Source organism: Staurois parvus, unplaced genomic scaffold (genome assembly GCF_062004578.1).
Source record: "Staurois parvus isolate SC_StPar_1 unplaced genomic scaffold, SC_StPar_1.0 ptg000191l, whole genome shotgun sequence".
Taxonomy (NCBI): Eukaryota; Metazoa; Chordata; class Amphibia; order Anura; family Ranidae; genus Staurois; species Staurois parvus.
The window spans coordinates 2871563-2897855 of NW_028317987.1; the positions used below are offsets into that span (position 1 = coordinate 2871563).

At 46.4% G+C, this 26293-nt stretch overlaps 2 protein-coding genes across 2 annotated transcripts in view; both read right to left on the minus strand.

The window, feature by feature from the left end:
* The window catches only part of LOC149461864 (uncharacterized), a 309357-nt gene that overhangs the window by 194577 nt on the left and 88487 nt on the right, over window positions 1–26293 (minus strand). The window contains 1 exon segment of the mRNA XM_089677653.1: window positions 14286–14847. Within this exon segment, the coding sequence (XP_089533779.1) occupies window positions 14286–14847 (562 nt within the window).
* On the minus strand, window positions 19262–24538 carry LOC149461868 (uncharacterized). The gene is made up of 5 exons (XM_089677699.1): window positions 24478–24538; window positions 21065–21193; window positions 20330–20497; window positions 20040–20243; window positions 19262–19549 (listed from the first exon to the last, which is right to left on the minus strand). The coding sequence occupies exons 2-5, from the start codon at window positions 21158–21160 to the stop codon at window positions 19262–19264; spliced, it is 756 nt and encodes a 251-aa protein (XP_089533825.1). The 5' UTR covers window positions 21161–21193; window positions 24478–24538.

The window sequence follows — 26293 nt, forward strand, 5'->3', positions numbered from 1 at the left end:
CCCCCACAGTCACATCAGTCTCTGCACCAGAGGAGCTTACACTCTAATGTCCCCTCCCCCACAGTCACATCAGTCTCTCTACCAGAGGAGCTAACACTCTAATGTCCCCTCCCCTACAGTCACATCAGTCTCTGTACCAGAGGAGCTAACACTCTAATGTCCCCTCCCCTACAGTCACATCAGTCTCTGTACCAGAGGAGCTTACACTCTAATGTCCCCTCCCCCCCCAGTCACATTAGTCTCTGTACCAGAGGAGCTTACACTCTAATGTTCCCTCCCCCGCAGTCACATCAGTCTCTGTACCAGAGGAGCTTCCACTCTGCACCAGAGAGGTTGTGCTGCAGTTGCTCTCCCTCTCCAGACACTAGGGGGCCAGGCCTGCTCGCCTGGCCCCAGAAACATGGCCTCTTCTGGGCTAGGCTCAGACCATGCTCCCCCTGAGGGACCCAGCTTGCCTTCCCATACTTCACCAGCACCTGAAGACCTTGGCTGTGGCCCTAAAAGTGGGGAATCCCTCCCTGTCTTCAGAGAGCGGGTTGCTGATTATCTGGTGAGAATCGCAAAGGAGGAGGAAAAGTTGGTGAGTCTGAAAACTGACTACAAGAAGAAGAAAGTTCTCCATGACAAGTCATGGAGCAGCAAGAGGCAGAGTATGAAGCCGGAGATGAAGGGTTTGGAGGACGTCATGGAGCAGCAAGAGGCAGAGTATGAAGCCGGAGATGAAGGGTTTGGAGGACGTCATGGAGCAGCAAGAGGCAGAGCATGAAGCCGGAGATGAAGGGTTTGGAGGACGTCATGGAGCAGCAAGAGGCAGAGTATGAAGCCGGAGATGAAGGGTTTGGAGGTCGCCATTAAGAAGCAGCAGAATCTGGTAAAGACGCTGAAGGAGAAGAGCGGAGCTTTCAGAGAAAAGTTCCGGAATGAGGAAAGGTTCAGGAAGATGAAGGGAGACTCCGGTAAGGATCCAGCATCGGCGGTGGCAGTACGGGTGGAGAGTGAGGAGGGGGTCCTGGATGCTGCCCCTGCTATCCCATCCACCTCAGGATCTGCTTCCCTGGAGGAAATGTCAGCCTCTGCTTCCCTCCCTCCACAGCAAGCTGGAGGAACAGCACAGGAGGTTGAGGAATATGGCGGAGGGCTGCTGAACTACATTGAGGAATTGGAGTCTTCCCTAATTGGAAGAACTTTCTGCTTTTTTGAGGACTCCGAGGATGAAGATGACGGTGAGGACTCTGTACCTGGTCCTGTAAAGGAGAAAAAAACAGAAAAGCCGCGCTTTATTAAAAGTGCCATTTTGGACTCCAGTGTGGACAGCCATGTGCACTGCAGTGTTTTGGAGGGAAATCCTCCTGTGTGTGCACAGAGCTCTGCAGGGAAGATGGCTGCTGTGCCTGCAGGACTGCACTCTGCTGGGACTGAGGACTCTGATACCAGGAACCCTGTGACTGTGGACTCTGCTGGGGGGAAGGTAAAGGGGGGATCTGACACACTTGCTGGACAATCCCTGCTGATGGCTGCAAATGCAGCAGAAAATGGTGGGAGGGAAATTGTCAGCAGCACTCTGAAAGGTGTTGCTGAAACCCAGGGGAGAGTGACCAGGAGTGGAAGGCTTTTGCCTAAGAGGAGTATGTTGGGGGAGGGGGAGACAGGAGCATCTGGTGTGAGTGAGTCTGCTGGGAGCAGTAGTGCCACGAGTGAAAGGAAACATATGGATGATAAGAGTGCTTGCAATGCTGGAAAGGGGAATGCCTGTGTGTTGGTGGATGGAGTGACTGCTGCCTCTGATGGTGGTCTGCAGAGCGGGGGCTCTGAGGTTCCTGCAACCAATGGGCGGGGTGCAGCTTTAAGGTCCACTACAACTAATGCTGCAAATAAGACCTATGCTGGGGCTCTGGCTGGGAGGAGGGGGTCACATCATGTTGTCAGCTCTGGGGGGAGGTCTGCTGCAGGTCTGCCATCTGCACCCCTGTCCTTCAGGAGGAGGAATTTGGTGCAGCTCAGATGGGAGGGTGGGGGTGCTCCCCCGGTCAGGATGTCGGTGGTGGACAGGATTTTGGAGATGGGGTTTAGGGCGGATGACATCTTCGCCTTGATCAGCCCTGTAGGATCCTATGACTATGATCTGTCCTTTGTGCGCCCCGAGTCTCTGGATATATTCTGGGAGAAGTATGAACACATGTATAAGGGTCTGCCGGAGTGGAAGGGACTCGTCCCAAAGGTTGTCTCACGCCAACCTCTAGTGAAGACGGTCACCATTCTAGTACGGAATGAGTCCATTCCTTCGGCTGACTTGGCTGTCTGGCTGAGGAGGTTTGGGGAGCTACTTGCACCCCTGAGGAAGATTGTGGATGAGAGAGGGATATGGACTGGTGGGTGGTCGGTGCAGATGAGGTTGTATGTGTGTGGGAATGTGGTCCAGCATCTGCCCTCCTCAGCCTTCATTGGGAAGGATAGGATTGTGGTGTTCTACCCTGGACAGCCCAAGCTCTGCAATAAGTGCGGTTCTCGGGGTCACTTCGCCTCCTCATGTCCAGAGATGAAGTGCTCCCTATGTCAGGATCTGGGACATCTGGTTCTTCGGATCACTTGGCCTCCTCATGTCCAGAGATGAAGTGCTCTCTATGTCAGGATCTGGGGCATCTGGCTAAGGATTGTAATATCATCAGGTGCAATCTGTGTGATAAGGTTGGCCATTCGTACAACCGGTGCCCTGAGGCCATACACAACCAGTCAGCTTTGGTGGAAGAGTTTTTTCGTCTGGACATGGAGGAGGCAGAGGAGAGGGGGGCTGTGCCAGGGGTCCCCAATGTCTCTGTCCCTGTGGTCCCAGTGTCTAATGGTCCCTCTAATGTGTCATCTCCGTGTGTTGTGCCCCCTGAGTCAGTGTCCGTGGATGTTGTGTCTGATCCTCCTGTGTCAGTTTCCCCAGAGTTAGTGGGGGCTGTGGAGGGAACTGGACCAATGTGTATGGTTGCACCGACCCCCCCTCCCCGGCGTCGGAGGGTCAGAGCGCGTGAGGCGCTGGGGGGTGGAGTGAATGATGGTGGGGTTATTGGGGTGAAGGTTGGGGGGACTGCTGTGGTGAGTGGAGAGAGTGGGGTGGATGATGTTGTTGGTGATGGTGGAAGGGAAGGGGAGGGGGCTTTGCGGGCCGGTTTATCAAATGATGATATGGAGTGGTTGGAGGCAAAAAGGAAGTCTGGGAAGAAGAAGCGGAAGAAGGATGTGCCTGTACCTGACCCTGGGAGGGTGGAGGTGTCAAACACATTTGAAGTGTTATCTGAGGTGGAGGATGAGGGTTCTTCAGGGGATGAGTCTCTGGTTTCCATGGAGGAGGAATCACAGAGGACTATGAAGCGTGTAGGGTCTCCAAGTAGGGAGGGGGGTAAGCAGGCTAAGAAACGGGTACCTCGATCATCCTGATGGCGGTTCCCACTCCTTTGAAGGTGGCGACCATTAATGTCGCCAGCATAAAATCAGTAAGCGCTCGTAACATGGCCTTATTTTTGCTCAGCAGGTTTGATGCTGACATTTTCTTTTTGCAAGAGACCAGGTTGTCCAGTTTGGGGGATGTTCATATGGCAAAGAAGGAGTGGAGGCGCGGCCCCTCCTTCTGGTCTCTTGCGGCCGAGCCTTACACTGGAGTTGCGGTACTTTTTTCCGGCATGGTAACCTGTCGGCGGATTATTGAGGTAGAAATGGGGAGATGCATGGTCTTAGACGTCTCCATGGGGGGGCAGGACCTGCGCCTGATTAACATCTATGGGCCCCAGACAAAATGGGACAGGAAATGCCTCTTCATGAAGATCAAGCCTTTCCTTTTTACAGCCCAGCAAGTTGTCTTCGGTGGTGACTTTAACACCGTCACTAGGACTAAGGACAGGAGAGGGACCGGAGTCAGGCTGGACTGTGACGGGTTTTTTTTAAACAAAGTAGCTAGAGAGGCAGGTCTGGTTGATGTGCACATTCATTGCTGCCCAGACGACACGGGATTCACTTTTCAGCGAGGTTCCAGTCAGAGTAGAATAGATAGGTTTTTTTTAAAGGGGAACTCCGCCTTCTCGGCACCAGTGTGTCAGGCGGTGGAGTTTTCCGATCACTGTATTCTGTCTGTGACTTTGAGTGGCCCCGATACACCACCTAAGGGGAGGGGTACCTGGAAGCTGAATTCGGCACTCCTGGACGATGAGAAGGTGAGTCAATCCTTTGAGGATTTTTTTCAGGCACAGGTATCAATCATGGACGTTTGCAGCAGTAAGTCCGAGTGGTGGGAGCTTACAAAACGAAGGATCGTTGGGTTTTTCAAGGCCATAGGAAGAAATAAACAGCTTGATAAGTATGTCACCTACCAGCGTCTGCGGAGGAAGCTCGATCGGCTTGTCTCGAATAATGGAGATCCAGAAGCGATCTCTGAGGTTAAACTCTTGCTCAGGCAGTGTCAATATGACAGGCATGCCTCTTTGGTTCTGGAAAGGGATTATGGGAAATATCACTCACCCGACCCTTACCAGAACTGCAAACAAGGTAGAGCAGTTAAGTCGGTTGTAGGCCTGGTTGACAGTACGGGTTCCCTGACAAAGTCCAAGTCAGGGATCCTGGAAACCTCCAGGTCATATTATGCTGACCTCCTGGGTAGGAGGGACCTCGATCGGGCGAGCATGTCGGGTTTTCTGGACTCTACTCCAGGACTGGGAAATGGCAGTTCTCTTGTGAGTTTGACAGAGGACATCACGGCAGATGAGGTGGTGAAAGCTATTGATCAGCTTGCCATGAAGAAGTCGCCTGGGCCAGACGGATTGACAGCTGAGTTTTATAAGCACTTTAAGGTGACTCTGGCCCCATATTTGGTGGAGGTGTTTAATGGCTGTCTGAGAGAGGGTTCGCTCTCTCCCTCCATGCGACAATCTGCAGTGATTCTTCTGTCAAAGGGTAAGGATTCCTCGAGAATTGAGAATTGGCGGCCCATTAGCCTTCTCAATGTTGATAGGAAGATATTGGCAAAAATTATTTTCTGGCGTTTATCGTCTGTTGCGGGCAATTTACTTTCTCGCCATCAGCACTGTTCGGTTCAGGGAAGAAGCACTTTTTCAGCGGTGTTAGCTGTCCGGGAGGCCCTGGAGCAGTGCAGGGCTGCAGGCTGGGGAAAGTTCCTGCTGGCATTGGATCAGGCCAAAGCTTTTGATCGAGTCAATCATGAGTACCTATGGCTGCTTCTTGGCAAGTATGGCCTGGAGGGGGGCTTCATCGATTGGCTAAAGACCTTATACAGAGGGGCTGAAAGCTTCATGCTTGTGAATGGTTGGATTGGACGACCCTTTGGGGTTGGCTCAGGTGTGCGTCAGGGATGTCCTTTGAGTCCTCTGCTATATGCATTTGTAATCGATCCCTTCATTCGGAGGTTAGAGAGCGGACCGTTGTGTGGAGTTCCTTTGGGCATTCCTGGGGGGCCCCCTCTGAGGGTCGTGGCCTATGCTGATGACGTGTCTGTTTTCATCTCCGGGACGCAGGAGGCAGAGGAGGTGGTCTCGGTGATGGAACAGTATGCTGAGGCATCTGGCTCAAAGATCAATCAGGATAAGAGTGAGGTTTTCTGGATGGGAGAGGAAGGCGAAGGCTTTACCCTTCCGGATGCCTTCCCAGAGCCCCAGCAGGAAATTAAAGTTTTAGGCATCAGATTTGGTCCCGGTGATTACGGCCTTGCAAATTGGGTAAGCAGGCTACAAGATGCCGATGCCAAGGTGGCCAGCTGGAAGGATTGGAAACTCTCTTACAGGGAAAGGATTGACCTGATTAAAACTTACCTGATCCCGGTATTTCTGTATGTCAGCTTTGTCTGTGTTTTGCAAGTGTCTCTCTATGCGAGGATCTACAGTTGTTTCTTCCAGCTGTTATGGGGGCACAAACTGAACCTCATTAAGAGGTCTGTAACCTACCTTCCCAGGCGGATGGGTGGCCTAGGTATGGTCAACCCGGTGGTTTTCTTTTCTCTGATGTTTTTGAAACATAATTTTGGTAGCATGCTGGCAGAGGAACCGCCTGGGTGGGTTGGTATTTTTCAGTCCTGGTTTAGGCCTTTCTGTGGAGCTGGGAGAATGGTGGGCCAGTGAAAAGCCTGAGGGTCCAACATGGTAAGCTCCCGGCTTATGTTGCCCCGTGTCTGAGAATGCTTCGGCAATGGCGAGTGACGGCGGAGGAAATTAAATCTCTTCCTAGGAAGGCCCTGGAGAGGAGGGTTGTTGAATCTGCCTTTAGCGAGCCATTGGCCTTGAGGGATTGCCCAGGCCCGGTTATGAGGGAGGGTCTGCGTTTGATGAATCTGGAGAGAATCCCTTTAAAGTTTCAGGATTTGGCCTGGCTCTCGTTCCATGGCAGACTCTATGTGAAGGGCAACCTGAAGCATCGCTCTGCGGAGAACCGTGGTTGTCCAAGAGTGGAGTGTGGTGGAGTGGAGGAGACGATGGACCATTTCTTGCTTCAGTGCCCCTTCAATATAAATGTCTACAAGCGAGTGGGTGGGGCTCTGGGGATCCCTTTCCTTTCCCGCTTGAGTTACGCGGAGTGGTCTTACGGTGCCTTTCAAACTCACCGGGACTTTGATTTTGAGACACTTTTTCTAGTTAGCTTAGTAGTCCGTTACTACACGGGGAATGCACGGTGTCAGGTTTCCATTCGCAAAAAAGTCCTTCCTGTCGAGGTGGTGGTGAACAACATTCTGGGTGAGGTTGGGAAGATTCGGGGTCTTGAGAAGGACAGGTGGCGGCCGGGAGCCTGGACAAAGGCGTGGAGGAATGTCAGGTCCCTGTAGCTGCTGTCTGTCAGTCTCTGGGGGCGTGGCTTCTCTTTCTGTCCTTTCACGTCCCCTAGTTTTTGTAACATCAGATTTTTGAAGAAAGGCTGCATGCATGGGATCGATGTGTGGGATCAATGTGTGGGATCAATGTATGGGATCAATGTATGGGATGAATGTGTGGGATCAATGTGTGGGATCGATGTATGGGGTGAATGTTTAATCGTTTCTTAGCCTGAGGGGTGTTTAGGTGACGGTCAGGTTTTGTTATTTTGCTGAAGTAAGCTGTTTTTTTTTAATTTATACATATTTTATTCTGTATATATGTAAATATGATTTTTTATGATGTTTTTTGTTTGCAAGATTTTATTAAACAAAAAATTTACACTCTAATGTCCCCTCCCCCACAGCCCCATCAGTCTCTGTACCAGAGGAGCTTACACTCTAATGTCCCCTCCCCCACAGTCACATTGGTCTCTGTACTAGAAGAGCTTACACTCTAATGTCCCCTCCCCTACAGTCCCATCAGTCTCTGTACCAGAGGAGCTTACACTCTAATGTCCCCTCCCCCACAGTCACATCAATCTCTGTACCAGAGGAGCTTACACTCTAATGTCCCCTCCCCCACAGTCACATCAATCTCTGTACCAGAGGATCTTACACTCTAATGTGCCCTCGCCCACGGTCACATCAGTCTCTGTACCGGAGGAGCTTACACTCTAATGTCCCCTCCCCCACAGTCACATCAGTCTCTGCACCAGAGGAGCCTACACTGCTTTGTCCCCTCCCCCACAATCACATCAGTTTCTGTAATGGAGAAGCTGACACTCTAATGTCCCCTCCCCCACAGTCCCATCAGTCTCTGTAACAGAGAAGCTTACACTCTAATGCCTCCTTCCCCACAATCACATCAGTCTCTGTAACAGAGAAGCCGACACTCTAATTTCCCCTCCCCCACAGTCACATCGGTCTCTGTACCAGAGGAGCTTACACTCTAATGTCCCCTCCCCCACAATCACATCTGTCTCTGTAGTGACTTTTGGACTATTTATTAAGGAAAATGATATTATCCCAAAAAGGAAATTCTAAGCTGACTCTTATGGGTTAAAATAGTTGATGAACTTCAGGTGACCTTCCAGGAAGCCACCATAAACCATGAGTGGAGGAGATCTGTGTGACATACAATGGGGACCAAATCCACTATGTGAGGCCTGCAGATGATCAAACACAAGATACCGTACAATGACAATGGTGGACTGAACCTTAGTGACTCTGGTTCTCACAGGACCTCGCAGATGATCAAACACAAGATACCGTACAATGACAATGGTGGGACTGATCCTTAGTGACTCTGGTTCTCACAAGACCTCGCAGATGATCAAACACAAGATACCGTACAATGACAATGGTGGACTGAACCTTAGTGACTCTGGTTCTCACAAGACCTCGCAGATGATCAAACACAAGATACCGTACAATGACAATGGTGGACTGAACCTTAGTGACTCTGGTTCTCACAAGACCTCGCAGATGTGTGTTATCTAAACAAGCACCATTGTCTATGGGAAGCCAGGAGATATCTGGATTAAAGTCAATTGTAGGTCTCCAGGAAACTCAATTATAGTGAGTCAAACTTCTCACTAATCTCCATCTGGATGTGTTCTCTAATGATCACACAATAGTTCTAGTACCTAGATGCTTCCTATGTCATCTCTCCTGGAACTTTGCACTCGGCTCAAAAGGAAAGACTTGCTTCATTTAATTACAAAAAAATTACAAAATAAGTGTGGCATATATCTAAACTGAAATATTATCCCAGGTATATACCCACACACCAAGATCCGGTTACCAAAGTTGGGTCCTGCATATCACTCAACTGAAGATCATGAAGTCATAGAATTGAAGTTTTTGGAAAATGACAAAAAAATTTATTTTACATAAAATTGTCATTTAAATGATTTACTGCTCACACATGCCATGGATATATGTGGAATTACACTCCAAAATTACATTACAGTACATTCTGCTACTTCTCCTGAGTATGGGGGTACCACATGTGAGAGACATTTTGGCAGTCCAGCCAAGTACAGGACCCAGAATCCAATAAGCACCTTCAGGCTTTTAAAGGGCTTTATTTCCTCATTACACTTCCAGACTACCTATCACAGTTTCGGAGGCCCTGAAATGCCAGGATATCACCTAACCCCCCCAAATGACCCCTTTTTGGAAAGTAGACACCCCAAGGAATTTAATAAGAAGCATGGTGAGTATTTTGCAGATCTCATTTGTTGCCGCACATTTTTATAAAATGAAGAAAAAAAACATATTAGTTCTTTTCTTTTTGAATATTTCAATACCTTGTGAAAAACATGAGATCTGAAAAATACTCACCATGCCTCTTTTTAAATTCCTTGGGGTGTCTACTTTCCAAAAAGGGTTCATTTGGGGTTGGGGGGTTTGGTGCTATCCTGGCATTTCAGGGCCTCCAAAACTGTGATAGGTAGTGAGGAAGTGAAATGAGGAAGTTACGCACCTTCAGGCTTTCAAAGTGGTCATTGGATTTCAGGCTCCTGTATGTGGCTAGGCTCCCAAAAAGTCTATATATATAATTCCACATATGCCCATGGCTCATGTGAGAAATATATCACTTAAATGACAACTTTGTGTAAAAAAATATATATTTTTGTCATTTTCCAAAAAGTAGTGGAACAAAAAAAACCTTCCATGAACTCAATATATCTCTCAGCAGATAGCTTAGGGTGTCTACTTTCCGAAAAGGGGTCATTTGGGGGTGTTTGTACTGTCCTGGTATTTGGGGGTGTTTGTACTGTCCTGGTATTTGGGGGTGTTTGTACTATCCTGGTATTTGGGGGTGTTTGTACTGTCCTGGTATTTGGGGGTGTTTGTACTATCCTGGTATTTGGGGGTGTTTGTACTACCCTGGTATTTGGGGGTGTTTGTACTATCCTGGTATTTTAGCACCTCAAGAAATGTGATGGGCAGTCAGAAAGTAAAAGCTGTAAATTCCAATATCTATACCATAGATTGTAGATGCTATAACTATCAATATACACTGATTGGGATTTTTTTACCAAAACATGGAGCAGAATACATTTTGGCCTAAATGTATAACGAACTTTGAGTTTACTATATATTTTTTATAGCCAAAAGTAAAAAATATCCTTTTTCTTCAAAAAGTTTGGCCTTTTCTTGTTTAAGGTGTGAAAAATAAAAATCGCACAGGTGATCAAATATCAATGAAAGAAAGCTCTATTTGTATGAAAAAAAGGACGTAGATTTAATTTGGGTACAGCATTGCATGACCGCGCAATTGTCAGTTGAAATAGTGCCGCGCCGAACAGCAAAAACAGGAAGGGGGGTAAATCCTCAGGATGTCCAGTGGTTAAATATATTTTAAAAATATTCTTCCAAAATGTATTGAAATACTACAATTTTGGTCATATGCAATATATTTCTAAAGATATTTCAATAAATATATATATATTGTATGTTGAAATGCATTTGTATTACAAAATATGGGAAACATATTTTTAAAAATACATTTACATATATACTGTATGCCTTTGTAAATACATTTAATCTACATTTTTGGAATGCATTTGCAAATATATGTAAAAATATATGTTAAAGTTACTTTTTTATATGTTAAAAACAAATCTGAAGAATACATTTTAAAAATATATATTTTTAAAGATATTTTTAATATATTTTGGAATATATAAAAAAACTCATTTTAACATGCAGCATATATATACGGCCAAGATTGTAGTATTTCAAATATATGTCAAAATATTGGGAAGAATATTTTTAGAATATATTTAAACTATATCTTCCTTCCATGTGGGTATGAAGTCTTTAGCTGTTAATCTTCCCTTCATATACAGATTAATACCTGCTGGAGGGATTTCTGATTTTTTGACCAAACATCTAATCATGAAAATGTTAATTGCTGAAATGGACAATTGTTTCCCACCCTGGTCACCCAGGGCAGCACAGTATACTATTCTCCATTGGACCCATTACCATTTCTCTCATTACAGTCACACAGATACAGTTTCCTTTTAAATAGAATTAGCACCAGAATAGTCCCCATAGTCTATCACTCTTCAGGAATTCCCTTTTAATATGTAAATGGCCTTGTCACCAGTCTATGCATGGATATTCAGGAATGTGTGTGTGTATGTTACCTTTGCATGTACTCTTTTTATTTCTTATAAAATTTGTTCCTGTTTATTCATTTTTTTCTTTTTTCTTATTTATTTCCATTACTTATATAGCGTCATCAATTTACGCAGCTCTTTACATATATATTGTACATTCACATCAGTCCCTAACCCTCAAGGGACGTACAATCTCAAGTCCTTAACTTACATTCATACTATATTAGGGCCAATTTTAGACAGGATTCAATTAACTTGCCAGCATGTCTTTGGAGTGTGGGAGGAAACCGGAGTCCCAGAGGAAACCCATGCAGGCACAGGGAGAACATGCAAACTCCAGGCAGGTGATGCTGTGGTTGGGATTTGAACCAATGATCCTTGTGCTGCCAGGCAGAAGTGCTAACCATTTAGCCACTGTGCAAATATTTTTATTAAATGCAACAAAAAAAAAAAAAAATGAAAATACCATTAAAAATTGTTCCTATTTATTCATTTTTCTTTTTTTTATTAAATGCAACAAAAATGAATGTGTATGTACTCTCTATTTTTTTTCAAATTCTTTATTTATAGAGACAATTCCACACTCACAGAGCAGTTCAGTATTTCCAGAGTACACAGATTAGAAATGGGTAACATCCCCAATGCAGAAAAGTCATCTTGCAAAATACAGTCAAAGGTATAAACTTTAACACTGTACTCTTTATTTTTAATAAAATGTGTTCCTATTTGTTCATTTTTCTTTGTTTTTTACTGAATGCAACAAAAAATACACTGTCAGTTTTTTTTTTACATCTGTGCACCATTGTGCAGATTTCCCTTCACTTCTTGTGTCAGCCAAACAGGAAGTGAGAGAAAATTCTTCCAAATTAAGGAAGTTCCTTGGTGACCACCAGAACCAGCGTCCCCATTGGAAGATTTCTCTTCTATTACTTTTCTGGGGACAACCCAAAGTGTGGGATTTTTTTTATGTTCACAATGAAAACAGGACAAATAGAGACAGTGAATCTCCCTAATGGGGACACAGACAGTAACCGCAATTTCTATTGGGCATCTATCATATACACATGATTTTGTGCAGGGAGTCCGCCCTGTGGCAGTATTTCTATTATAGGGCGGACCTAAAGTGGTTAAGGAAAGCTGTATTTCTATTTATTGACATTTTTGCACATTTATATGAATATGTTTAGGTGTGGGCAGTGTTGTTTTAGTTGAATTCACTGTTAAGTTGGTTTATTGATTATTGATCACCTTTTTTAGCTGCTTGTGGGAATACTTTGTATTATTTGTGCTCCTCTTCACTAGTGTACCTTTCCAGTTCCTGTGTTTATAAATATGGACACAGAATGATCTCTGATTCTGTACAGGTGATCAGCAGGTGCAGGTGATCAGCAGGTGCAGGTGATCAGCAGGTCCAGGCCAGAAATCATTGGCCTGGACCTGATAACCGGCTTGTGTTGTACTGAATGACAGCACAGTCAGGGCGGTGGGCTCACACGTGTACATGTACATGTATGTGATCTGGAACAGAGGGACTTCCCTGCCGCAGTATAAGTGTGGTGGTCGGTCCTGAACTGGGTAAAGTCAGATTGTTTGCCGATGATCTTTTGCTTACTTTGGTCCAACCCAACACCTCCCTGCCAGTCCTGTTCTCTGTACTCCATACATTTCCCTTTCCAATGCAGCGCTCGTCTCTGTAAAACAGAATGATAGTTTCCTTGGCCCACCTCCTACCTGGATTATTTGGGCATTCATCTCCCTCGCTCGTACAACACACTCCATGAGGCCAACTACATCCCCACTTTCAAATACTTGAGAGTCCTACTTCTGTCCTGGACTCATCTTCACCTCTCCTGGATAGGGAGGATCAGCGATGGAAAAGTGGCAATTTTACCAAAACTCCTTTACTTGTCCTGTACTCTTCCCCATCCCCACCCCCACCGATCCCCATCTCCTCCTATACTCTGAAATCTTTTTAAAATCAGGTCTTGTGATTCAACTGAGCAGACAAAGGGCCACGAATCCCAAGACATGCTATGTATATACATAAGGAACAAGGAGGTTTGGGTGTTCCAAATGTTACTAAATATTTCTTGGTGCCCAGATTACCCCACTAACCCCCCTTTACACCACAATACATGGCTCCTTATGGGCTGACTTAGAAGCATTGCTCTGTTCTCAAACTTCTCACCATTCACTCCCATGGAGTCCTCCTAAATCCAGACCTACGTCTATCAGCCTCCTGATGGGTCACACACTCTGCACCTGGAACTCTGATAAATATTCCAGCAACTTCATATCCCCTCACTTGCCTCTCTGTCCTCTTTTGGGTGATCCTAAAACGGTTACAAACGTTCCTAATCTGCGCTCTCCCCGGAACCCTCGGTACATCTTAATGCCTTTGCAGCCCCCAGGCCTCACAAGTTCCCAATATAATTGTCACACATTCCATACCCTGGACTTTGTCTGCCCTTGTACTACATAGCTGGGGGGAGATCTAGAGGAGATTGTCCAATCAGATTGTATAGGAAGGTATTATAATGAGGGAGGTGTGGTCCCAAGCGGTGAACACGCCCTGTCACACCCCCTTCTGTGATGCAACAAGGAAGTGAAGGCTTCTGGGAAGTGGCCTACAGGAAGTGAATGCTGAGAAATCATGGACAGGAAATGATGCAATCTGAAAATCCGTTCCAACGATCCAATAAACTGACAGACAAGTGATGGTCCTGTGGATGAGGGGAGAGGAAAGCCCATCGGGACGGCCGGGCCAGAGACGGCATCAGAGAACGCTTCTGTGTATTATGGGAGGGAAATTCTGCCCAAAAAGGGGAACTTCTCCTTCAAGTATGGACCAAACTGGTCACGTCTGGGTGAATGACGGCTCATTCAGTCAACAATTTATAGACTCAGCCAATCACAGGGCAGGACTCCATTGTTATTCTTCTCCTGCCATCAATGGGCAACCTGGTCCCACACTTCATCCATGGCTTTGGGGACCTCTGATCTCCTTATGAACTGTTCCTTCCATGATGAAGATCAGCCATGGAGTATATCTGAGGTGTATATCAGGGTGTGCTTCTTCCCCACATGAGAGCTGGGATGTCCAGCAACATTCATCTAGAAAACATTTCCCGCACTCAAGGCACTAATACACCTCCAGGGTTGTGTGGGACCCCTGATGTACAGGAAGGCAGGACTTCAGTGAGGAACATTTCCCTCACTCAGGAGAAGAAAGTGGCTTCTCCTCTGTGTGAGATTTCGTATGCCTAGAAAGATTGAAGCTCCTTGAAAAACATTTCTCAAACTCATGATAGGAATACGGCTTCTCCCCCGTGTGAGATCTCTGATGTTTGTAAAGACTAGACTTGTCTGAAAAACATTTCCCGCACTCAGGACAGGAATAAGGCTTCTCCCCTGTGTGAGATCTCTGATGTACATAAAGACTAGACTTCTGTGTAAAACAGTTCCCACACTCAGGACAGGAAAATGGCTTTTCACCCGTGTGAGATCTCTGATGTCTGGAAAGAACGGACTTCTCTGAAAAGCATTTCCAGCACTGAGGACAGGAATACGGCTTCTCCCCCGTGTGATATCTCTGATGGCTGTAAAGACTGGATTTATGTGAAAAACATTTCCCACACTCAGAACAGGAATATGGCTTTTCCCCCGTGTGAGATCTCTGATGTGTGTAAAGATGGGACTTCTGTGAAAAACATTTCCCGCACTCATGACAGGAATTTATTTTTTCTCCTGTGTGCAGCTTTTGATGTATGACAAGATGTGATTTTGATACAAAACATTTCCCGCACTCAGCACAGGAATATGGCTTCTCACCTGTGTGAGATCTTTCATGCCTATTAAGTCTGGATTTATAACGGAATCCTTTCCCGCACTCAGTACAGGAGAAGCTCTTCCCTGTTGGAAGGCTGGCCTGGTCCCGCACAGTCTGAGGTTCCTCAGGATACGAGGAATCCGATGGTCCATCTACACTGGGTGGTGCCGGATGGACATTGGAGGGAGCCGGGTTTTCTCCTGGACTATACTGTGTGATGTCCTCATTTTCTACTTTCCAGTCTGGAGACAAAGTGAGACAATCCTCGGAGGTTTTCCTCATCTCCCGGCCATGGACTAAAATACAAAGACAAAGAGGATTACTAGACAGCAGCTGATTGGTTCCCCCAAACCAGGACTCCGCCCACATCAGGCAGCTTGGTCTCTGAGGAGCTTACAATTCCACCCTCAAGGGAACTAGGAAATGGCTCCTCTGATCTCCTACCAGGTCATTTCTTTATTCATGGACCTTAGTCAGAGAGTGAGGAAACAACCAGAACTGTCTTTTATAGGAGGGACAGTGATGAGGGGATTATAGGACGAGGGTCCCCACTCCCTCTATCACTCATCGCCATCTTCCCAACACAAGAAGTACTGCACTTCCTTATTTAGTCCATGATTTAGTCATGAAGAACAGCGGGGCTGAGCCCCACCAGAGGTCAGAGAGTGAGGATGGGGGGAGAACAACCAAGATGAAGACTGGACTGATCCTGAAGACCACCATCATTGGGGGATTGACTCCTCCCTCATTATCACTTTCTGTTTAAGGGTCCAAAGTTGGAGGATGTTATCACAATATTATCACCATGTAAAAGTCTGTGCTCCAATCACATCGTCCGATATAAAATGTCCAGCTGGTAGAACAAAAGATAATCCATATTATGTGTATATATAGCAGTGGGGGGAGGGGGAGGGGGAGAGCAGAAGTCAGGAGTATGTAATGTACAACATAGAGTATATAGTGCAGGGGTCAGGAGTATGTAATGTACAACATAGAGTATATAGTGCAGGGGTCAGGAGTATGTAATGTACAACATAGAGTATATAGTGCAGGGGTCAGGAGTATGTAATGTACAATATACAGTGTAAGGGTCAGGACTCATAATATTGGTATTCAGTAATCAGTGGAATATTAAATGTTTACTGTAGACAAGTTGCAGAGATCCCACACCGCTGCCTCCCATCTCCTGAGACTGCACTCAGTGACTTGGGTCTGAGACACTACAGACATATCCCTCCACCCGGCACAGCCAGCAGACCACAGAGCAAGGAACCCTGGGAGAAATGTTCTGTCAGAGATCTTAATAGATCTGGACATGAGGAAGGACACCCAATACACACACCCCAGGTGCCTAGGTCTAGTAACACTTATGGTGAAATGAACATTTTGCTGCCAGCTGAACCCCAGAACCTCCATAAATCCAGTCTAGATACATAAATTGTGTCTGCAGCACAGAGAAGGAAGATTATCCGAGAGAAATCCAGGAATACAGGACGGGGAACACAGCTCAGGAAAGTGACCAGGGGATTACAGGCTGATATCACCCAGTCCCCGCCCTACTCTGGACCAATCAGTGAGCAGTATGGGTGGAGGAATGGATTTAGTGTTCATGACCCACCTGTGCTGATCTCTGTAGGAGTGTCCTCCTCTATAAATGTCCCCGTTATTCCATCCTCCTCCATAGACTGCTGATCATCCCTCACATACGCCTCTTCTTCTTCTGCTTTCACCTCAAATTCTATATCGATTGGATCTCCACTCTAAATCAAGGAAATGAGAGAAAATATCATCTGTAAAATGTAAGATTTATGATTGTGACATCACACACAAAATCCACACATTGTCTCCCTTCACAGAAGCAGATCACATGTGATATGTGGGTACATTTCCCCTAAATACCGCATGCCATCCTGAAACTGTCCATTTCCTATCCCGTGTTGCGGTATTGACCACAAACACTGAACACGCTCAGTAAATACCGCATGAACAGGCGTTACATTCACAGAAGGAAATAAAGAATGAAATGCATGCGGTCATTAATTAGTGGTGGAGACATGCGGCATTCAGGAAATGTGTACTGCTTGGTAAAGAGTGGGCGGCCGCTGGCATCCTTAACAACCAGTAAACAACATGGTTGTTAGGGAGCGAGCGGCCGCTGCGTCCTAACCAACCGATAAATTAAAAAAAAAAATTACCGGCAACAAAATATTAAGAAAATGTTGTAAGGTCCCCCCCTGGGGTCTGGTAAGGATTTTGAGGTGGACCCCTTGCCTAAATGAAAGAAACACATACCAGACCCCTATCTGAGCATGCTGCTGGCAGGTCAGGAAAGGGGGGGATGAGCAAGTGACCCCCCCCCTCCTGAAACATACCAGGCCACATGCCCTTAACATGGAGTGGATGCTCTGGGGCGGGGGGACTTTGCTCCCTCAGAGCACCTTGTCCATGTTGATGGAGACAAGGGACTCTTCCCCCCAACCCAGGCTAGTGGCTGTGGGGGTTTGCAGGCAGAGGACTTACAAAATGTAACAAGGGGGCCCTCAGATCCCTCACCCCATGTGAATGAGTATGGGGTACATGGTACCCCTAATTATTCACCCCCAAAAAGTATTCTGTTAAATAGACAGCAGGCAGTTTTTGACAAGTCCTTTATTAAAAAGCAAAACTAAAGCAAAATGTCCCCCCGGTGTAGATCCATCATCAATCACTATGCTCGCTGTCACCGCTGACTCAGAAAGAAAAGCTCCGCTCCCAATGAAGACTCCCCTCTGTCTGACAGCTCTGCTGCCTCCTGCCACTAAATATACTAAGGGACGGTGCCACTCGGTGACGTCACTGACCGGGGCATGTTGTATTGGTGATGTCACTGACCGGGGCATGTTGTATTGGTGACATCACTGACCGGGGCATGTTGTATTGGTGACATCACTGACCGGGGCATGTTGTATTGGTGACGTCACTGACCGGGGCATGTTGTATTGGTGACGTCACTGACCAGGGCATGTTGTATTGGTGACGCCACTGACCGGGGCATGTTGTATTGGTGACATCACTGACCGGGGCATGTTGTATTGGTGATGTCACTGACCGGGGCATGTTGTATTGGTGATGTCACAAGAAGGCAATGACAGTGAGTATCGTGATTGGATCATCGATGGATCTACATCAGGGGATATTGTTCTTTATTTTTGTTTTTTCAAAAATTACTTCGTTTTTTCTTAAACTACTTTTTTTTGGTGAATGAATAGGGGTACTATCTACTCTATACTCATTCACATTGTGGGGGGCCGGGATCTGGGGGCCTCCATGTTAAAGGTGACTTCTAGATTCCAATATGCCCCCCACAACCACTGGCCAGGGTTGTGGGGAAGGACCCTTGTCCCCATCGACATGGGGACAAGGTGCTTTTGGGAGGATAGAGCGCCCCTGCCCTGAAGCACCCACCCCATGTTGAGGGTATGTGGCCTGGTATGGTTCAGGAGGAAGGTGGGCACTCACTAAGGGTGTGGTATTGATTTTGGAGGGGAAACCACGCCTTTATTTTTATTATTTTGGCATCGGGGATCCCCTCAAAATCCATACCAGACCTGTCACAGCTGTCAGCGGGGAACTTGGTGGCCGTCCGCTCCTTGTTTACTGGTTGCTGAGGACACTGGGAGCTGCCCTCTCCTTAACAACAAGCTATTTACAAGTGTTGCTATGGACACCAGTGGTAAATTACCCGCAGGCTTCACTACTAAAAAACAGAATGCAGCATCTTACTACATACTGGGATACGGGAAGATACCGCTTTGTGATTGGAGCCCATAGTCTCTACAAGTCCATGTTCTAGATTCTCCATCCCACCAACCTTGTAATAGTGAGGGATGGTGTGACCTTCCTGTGTGGAATCCCGGGAATACAGAGGACGGGGACATCTCTCTGGTGGGTTCCTGGTATTAGGTGGCTCCATCACCTCCTTGTGTCCTTCTGAAAACTCCCCCATCACTCCATACTCCTCATCCTCCTCTTTATACTCTTCTTTAACATCAATATTATCATCCCCGAGGATTCCACTCTGAAAGATATAATAAAACATTCATTGTAACAAACATGCTGTGTATAAATCACAACTACCAATAATTGTCATCATCTACCTGATGATGGTGAGGGATGGTGTGACCTTCCTGTGTGGAATCCCGGGAATACAGAGGACGGGGACATCTCTCTGGTGGGTTCCCATGACTGGATCCATCTGTAGGAAACACACACACTGACTGAATCCATTGTTTCTATGTGTTTATCAGATGATGGGGGATCTAGGTGGATCCTCCGTACTGCTCTCTCCTTTACAATAAAGTCTCCTCTTACCCGGTGATGTGAGGGGCGGCTGATTGTCCATCATGACGTCCTTGTAGAGATCCTTGTGTCCTTCTAAATACTCCCACTCCTCCATGGAGAAATAGACAGTGACACCCTGACACCTTATAGGAACCTGACACACACAATGATACAGTCACCATCCAGACACATCCCTTGTCTGTTACTGGAGAATGTCCCAGAATTCCCGGCACCGCTCACCTCTCCTGTCAGCAGCTCCATCATCTTCTTGGTGACTTCTAGAATCTTCTGTGTCTTCTGTCTTGTAGGGATCAGGGATGGAGGTGGGGGGATGGTGATGGGATTCTGGATTCTCGAGGATCTTGTGGTCATACGATGAGATCTCCTTCTGGTGTCATTGTCGGTAGATTTCTTCATGACTCCTGTACAGTTCTGTGTGATACAAAGATAAATCTCACTCTCCCATAATCCCTCACTTCTATGGTCAGCTCTAGATTTATTCTCCAGGGATTGGCCACAATGTGCCGACTCAGCAAAGGACAGACATCTCCATCCAATGATATGATGACAATGGGGTCAGATTTATAGCTCCTTCTAGAAGTCATATAATAGTCACTAATGGTTTACTAGTAAGGCTCACTGACCCACCAGGAAATGTCACCCATGGATTTAGTGGTCAGTGGGCGTGGCATGCTGGTAATCATGGGTCTCACTGATTGGACTAAAGCTGAGATTGTTCTCTTCTATAACCAATGCCGCCATCTTGTTCTATAACCAAATCTCATAGAGTCCGGACACTTTATGTATTCATAGTACTTGTGTGGATGTCGTTATTGATTACAGAACATCAGAAGACTTCAAGTGACTCTGAATCCCTCCCAGTGTACAGCCGAGTCAGATTTAACCCCTTCATTACACTCACCTCTCCAGTCAGCAGGCTGAGGATCTCCAGGGTGAGCTTCAATATCGTCTCATTCCGGGGAAATTCCTTCCTTACAATCTTCACAAAACCCAAAGTCTGCTGATGGTCCATCATGACGTCCTTGTAGAGGTCCTTGTGTCCTTCTAAATACTCCCACTCCTCCATGGAGAAATAGACAGTGACACCCTGACACCTTATAGGAACCTGACACACACAATGATACAGTCACCATCCAGACACATCCCTTGTCTGTTACTGGAGAATGTCCCAGAATTCCCGGCACCGCTCACCTCTCCTGTCAGCTGATGGACCATCATGGTGGTCAGTTCCAGAATCTTCTGCTCTTTCTCCCTCTCAGGTATCAGAGAATGAGATGGAGGCACCATGGTGAGGCTCTGGGTTCTGCTCCATCCTCCTGAGATTGGCTCCCCACTAGACTTCTTCTTTACAACATAATCCTACAGATCAGGAGACAAATAAAACAATATCAACCACCTGACATCATCTAAATGTGTGCAAAAATAAAATGGTCTATTGACCAGAATAGACAAGAGTGATGTCATGTGACCTCCCAGAATCCTCCTCACCTCTCCGGTCAGGTCTGTGTTTTATTAATAGAGAAAAGAGTGATGTCATGTGACCTCCCAGAATCCTCCTCACCTCTCCGGTCAGGTTTGTGTTTTATTAATAGAGATGAGAGTGACGTCATGTGACCTCCCAGAATCCTCCTCACCTCTCCGGTCAGGTCTGTGTTTTATTAATAGAGATGAGAGTGACGTCATGTGACCTCCCAGAATCCTCCTCACCTCTCCGGTCAGGTCTGTGTTTTATTAATAGAGATGAGAGTGACGTCATGTGACCTCCCAGAATCCTCCTCACCTCTCTGGTCAGGTCTGTGTTTTATTAATAGAGATGAGAGTGACGTCATGTGACCTCCCAGAATCCTCCTCACCTCTCCGGTCAGGTCTGTGTTTTATTAATAGAGATGAGAGTGATGTCATGTGACCTCCCAGAATCCTCCTCACCTCTCCGGTCAGCAGGTAGATGATCTCCAGGGTGAGGTTTAGTATCTTCTCAGTCATGTGACTCCGGTCCTCCTCCATCCTCATTGGTGCCATCATGTGATCTATACAGGTCTCCTTGTAGACGGATAACTTTGGGAAATGAAAGTAAGAATGATTTGGATGGTATTGGTCACACAATAATAGGATGTGGATGTGAGGGGGGAATAGGAAGGTTGCTGGACATTGAAGAACTACTCCCCTCATGGGAAGACATTTAGTTTGGACTGTTTAGTGTTTACTACAATTTTGAGGTCCGGGGCCCTTTTCTCTGTTGGGTTTGTTTGGTCTCTGAACTGGTTTTGATGAGTTTTAGATCTGCAGACAAGGAATGATAAATCTGATCCTTCCTATGAATAGTCTGCTCTGAGGCAGTGCTGTGAGGTCAATGTCGGCTCATCATGCAGGGATGGTCACTTTGCATCGCCCGACGCCCGGGATATGTAGTTCTGGGTGCCGGGCAAGTATTGTGTTTAATCTTTATCCCTGCTGGGGGCAAGCCGCAGGGCTCTCCTTTCAGGTGCCAGCCTCTGCCACCCCGTGTGTGTGAACCTCTCCTGTACCTACTATGCTTCCCCGGCTCTGCTTGCCCATCTGTGGGCCCGGGTCAGTGGGTGTCGGAGGGTAGAGGGGATGGAGGAGAGCGGACATGTTCACTCCCTTCTTGTCCTGACCCAGAAGTGACGTTATGACAGATTTCCCGACCATTGAGGCCGGCAAAGAATGTAATGCGGTGCGATGTGCTCTACATTACATCCAATGGAGTACAGGGGAGACATTGGGGGTCTTTTAGACCCTGGATGTCTCAATAAAGAGAACCTGTCATCAAAAGTCATCTCATAGAGGACTTTGTCCCCTTAAGTAAAAATGTTTTTTTTAAATGCAAAGAATTAAAGTTACACCCAAGTACATAACTCCTCCCTTTAAAAAATGTTAAGGCCCCCCCACCCCCACATATTTGCACTCCCAAACATAAGAGCACACGCTGGAGCGCCTACACGTGATAACATTGATTGTGATACACGTTACATATCGCCGGTCACACCAGAATGAGAGGATAATTCTAGGAGCAGACCTCCTCCGTACTCTATACTGATGACCTAGAAGGGGCTATAAATGTGTCACCTATAGATAATACCGGGGACTAAAGGTTGTCACCATTTCAGCACACACAACTTAAGGTCTGACATGTTGGATATCTATTTACTCGCTGCAACCTCGGCTTTTATATTATTACACATAAATGGGTCATTTATTGCTTTTTTGTGCCCTGAAATTAACTTAAGTATATTTTTTAGTGAAATTTGGCATTTCCTAGACTTTGTGATAATATTTTGTGACATAAAAAAATAGAATTGCCGCTATTTTATTCTCTAAAGTCTCTACTTTCAGAAAATTGATATTTTGGGGGTTTTGTGTCATCTTCAGGTTAAAATGATTTTTTAAATGTGCAAAAAATGCAAAAATGGCTCTGGGAGTGAAAGGGAAAAAGGAAAAGCAGGACACTCCCCTTTCCTGAGGATCAGCCAATCGGTTCTCATTACACTGCAAGGTCCCTTCCCTCCCTGCTAGTCCCCGGGTGCGGTGCTGGAGACAGGCGGGGGAGGGGAGGAGGAGATAAACAGAACAATGTTACACATATTAAATGTTTTAGTCGCTATAAAGCCCCATTTATTTTTTAACCCCCAGATATTCCTAAAAGCACCTCAGATTTATATACATTCTCTGTTAAAAAGGAATGTTTCCTTCCTCCTGAGCAGCAATGTAAGGGGCTCTATACTCCATACTCCTGACCCCGGCACTCCATCATTGTGTTGACTGCATAGTGTAATGATTGCCCATTGGCTGCCTGTGTAGTGTCATCATTGCCCTTTGTAGGCCATGTATGGTCAGGATGGTCCTTGTCTTGTCTATTTATTGTCAGTGCTGTTTGTTTAGAGGACCATATTACTAGAATTTATCTCCACAATGAGGAGAATGTTCCGGCCCCGGAAGTGGGGGAATGTTCTGCCCCTGAAGGGGTTCATCTGGGTTCCCACACTATATATGTGTGTATCATCATCTGCTGGAGATAAAAGACGTCACAGTGATTATGGAGGAAGAGGACGGACGTGACTATGGAGGAAGAGGACGGACGTGACTATGGAGGAAGAGGAAGGACGTGACTATGGAGGAAGAGGACAGGCGTGACTATGGAGGAAGAGGACGGACGTGACTATGGAGGAAGAGGACGGACGTGACTATGGAGGAAGAGGACGGACGTGACTATGGAGGAAGAGGACGGACGTGGCTATGGAGGAAGAGGACGGACGTGACTATGGAGGAAGAGGACGGACGTGACTATGGAGGAAGAGGACGGACGTGACTATGGAGGAAGAGGACGGACAGGACTATGGAGGAAGAGGACGGACACGACTACGGAGGAAGAGGACGGACACGACTACGGAGGAAGAGGACGGACACGACTATGGAGGAAGAAGACGGACAGGACTATGGAGGAAGAGGACGGACAGGACTATGGAGGAAGAGGACGGACAGGACTATGGAGGAAGAGGACGGACGTGACTACGGAGGAAGAGGACGGACACGACTATGGAGGAAGAGGACGGACACGACTATGGAGGAAGAGGACGGACAGGACTATGGAGGAAGAGGACGGACAGGACTATGGAGGAAGAGGACGGACAGGACTATGGAGGAAGAGGACGGACAGGACTATGGAGGAAGAGGACGGACATGACGGGGGGTTACTGGGTGTAAATAGGAAATAACATCTTATTACCTCCTCTGCTGCCACGTCCACCAACGTCTCTGATCTGCTTCCTCCCAACGTGGCTATGGAGGAAGAGGACGGACGTGACTATGGAGGAAGAGGACGGACGTGACTATGGAGGAAGAGGACGGACGTGACTATGGAGGAAGAGGACGGACGTGACTATGGAGGAAGAGGACGGACGTGACTATGGAGGAAGAGGACGGACAGGACTATGGAGGAAGAGGACGGACGTGACTACGGAGGAAGAGGACGGACACGACTATGGAGGAAGAGGACGGACACGACTATGGAGGAAGAGGACGGACACGACTATAGAGGAAGAAGACGGACAGGACTATGGAGGAAGAGGACGGACAGGACTATGGAGGAAGAGGACGGACGTGACTACGGAGGAAGAGGACGGACGTGACTACGGAGGAAGAGGACGGACACGACTATGGAGGAAGAGGACGGACACGACTATGGAGGAAGAAGACGGACAGGACTATGGAGGAAGAGGACGGACAGGACTATGGAGGAAGAGGACGGACAGGACTATGGAGGAAAAGGATGGACATGACGGGAGGTTACTGGGTGTAAATAGGAAATAACATCTTATTACCTCCTCTGCTGCCACGTCCACCAACGTCTCTAATCTGCTTCCTCCCAACTCACCTCTCGGAATGGCCTGTCTGTACCTGACATCACTTCCTGTCTGTACCTGACATCACTTCCTGTCTGTATTCCATGGAGAAGTCCTGTCTGGGGAGAAATAAGATCACCATCTTGTGGAGTTCAGAGGAACTGCAGCCCCGAGAAACGTCCCCTAATAACATTCCTGCATTGTATCTACCTTACAGAGATACCAGGGAAGATCAAAAAAACCTAAAAAATGTAAGAAACAATAAACCAAACTCTTATGCAACCAACTGTTTAAATAATATATTTTACTACAGATAGAAAAGTCTTAAAGACACATAACACAAGATAAAAACAAAATACATAATAAAACAGAGACCTCCAAAACAGATCTTTTTGGGTAAAAAAAATGCAAAAATACATCCTAAAGTATAAGAATATCTATCAATCCACTCATAATGAAGATGTTAGACATAAATGACAAGGATGTGATGGTCACAGAGGAATGGTGGTGGAGATCTCTCACAGTAAGAACACTTCCTTGAATGGTTCTATAAATAAAGAATGAATCCTGGAGGGAATAAAGCTGTAAAGCAATAAATAATATATAAACTGGGCCATCCACTTCATCCATAAAGACATTGTGATTGAAGATCTTCTAGATCACATAGAAGGAGGACTCATCCATGATTTCATACATTTGTTTGGAAGGATAGAACAATCCTCAGAAGGGAACATGTAGGATGACAGGAAAGGCTCCTGACTGGTGAGATCCTCCAAACATAATGATGACATCCATGAACTGGAGCGAGCTCGTTGGGGTGATAAAGCCAATCTGGAAACACTGTGTAGACGTTCTCCAAGAACTCAGCACACTCCAGGTGTGGAGAAAGTCTCCAGGTGGGTTTAGCCTGTCATTTATCATAGGTAGAAATGTCTACACATGGACTTCCACAGGGACCCCCAGACTACAAATAGAACCTGTACAGTGTCCCCTGTAATGAACTGCTTCCCCCCAGGCCTATAGCAGAATGACAGCTGAGCGGGATCTCTCCCATCCTGGGTGGACATCATATGAAGTCCTCCAAGTCTAGTGGCTCTGCTGTATCCTGATATGTCACCTGCTGTGTCCACCAGATGACAGATCATTGTACCAGGCCAGCCCAGTACCATGTGATTGCTATGGCCAATCACAGTGATCACATGACAGTTGTACACAATGAATGGCTTTCATTCATAGCCATCCATTGTGTACTATTGTGATGGTCTCTGTGATTTGTCACTGGCTCATTACCTCTACTGGAAGTTCACTCCAAGCATCAACTACTCTTTCAGTAAAATAATACTTTCTGAGATTAGTTGTGAACTTTCCTCCAGTTAGTTGGAGGTCATGTCCCGTGTTCTTCATTTTGGTTTCATATTGAAAATCCTGCCCTCCTGAACCTTCTTCACTCCCTTGTTGTATTTAAAGGTTTCAATCACATCTTCCCTTTCCCTTCTCTCCTCCAGACTGGACATGTTACGTTCCTGAAGTCTCTCCTGATATCACTATTTTATTCCCCGTCTCTGGACTCGTTCTATCTTATCACCTTTATGTAAGTGAGGTCTCCAGAACTGGACACAGTATTCTAAATGAGGTTGCTGGTGACCCCTCTAGTGATAGAAAGATCTATATAGAGGAATCAGGACCTTCTTCCTCCTGCCGGTGACCCCTCTAGCAATATAAAGATCTATATAGAGGAATCAGGACCTCCTTCTGTGATGATTGTGTGCAATAGAGGCATAGACGTTGTACATGA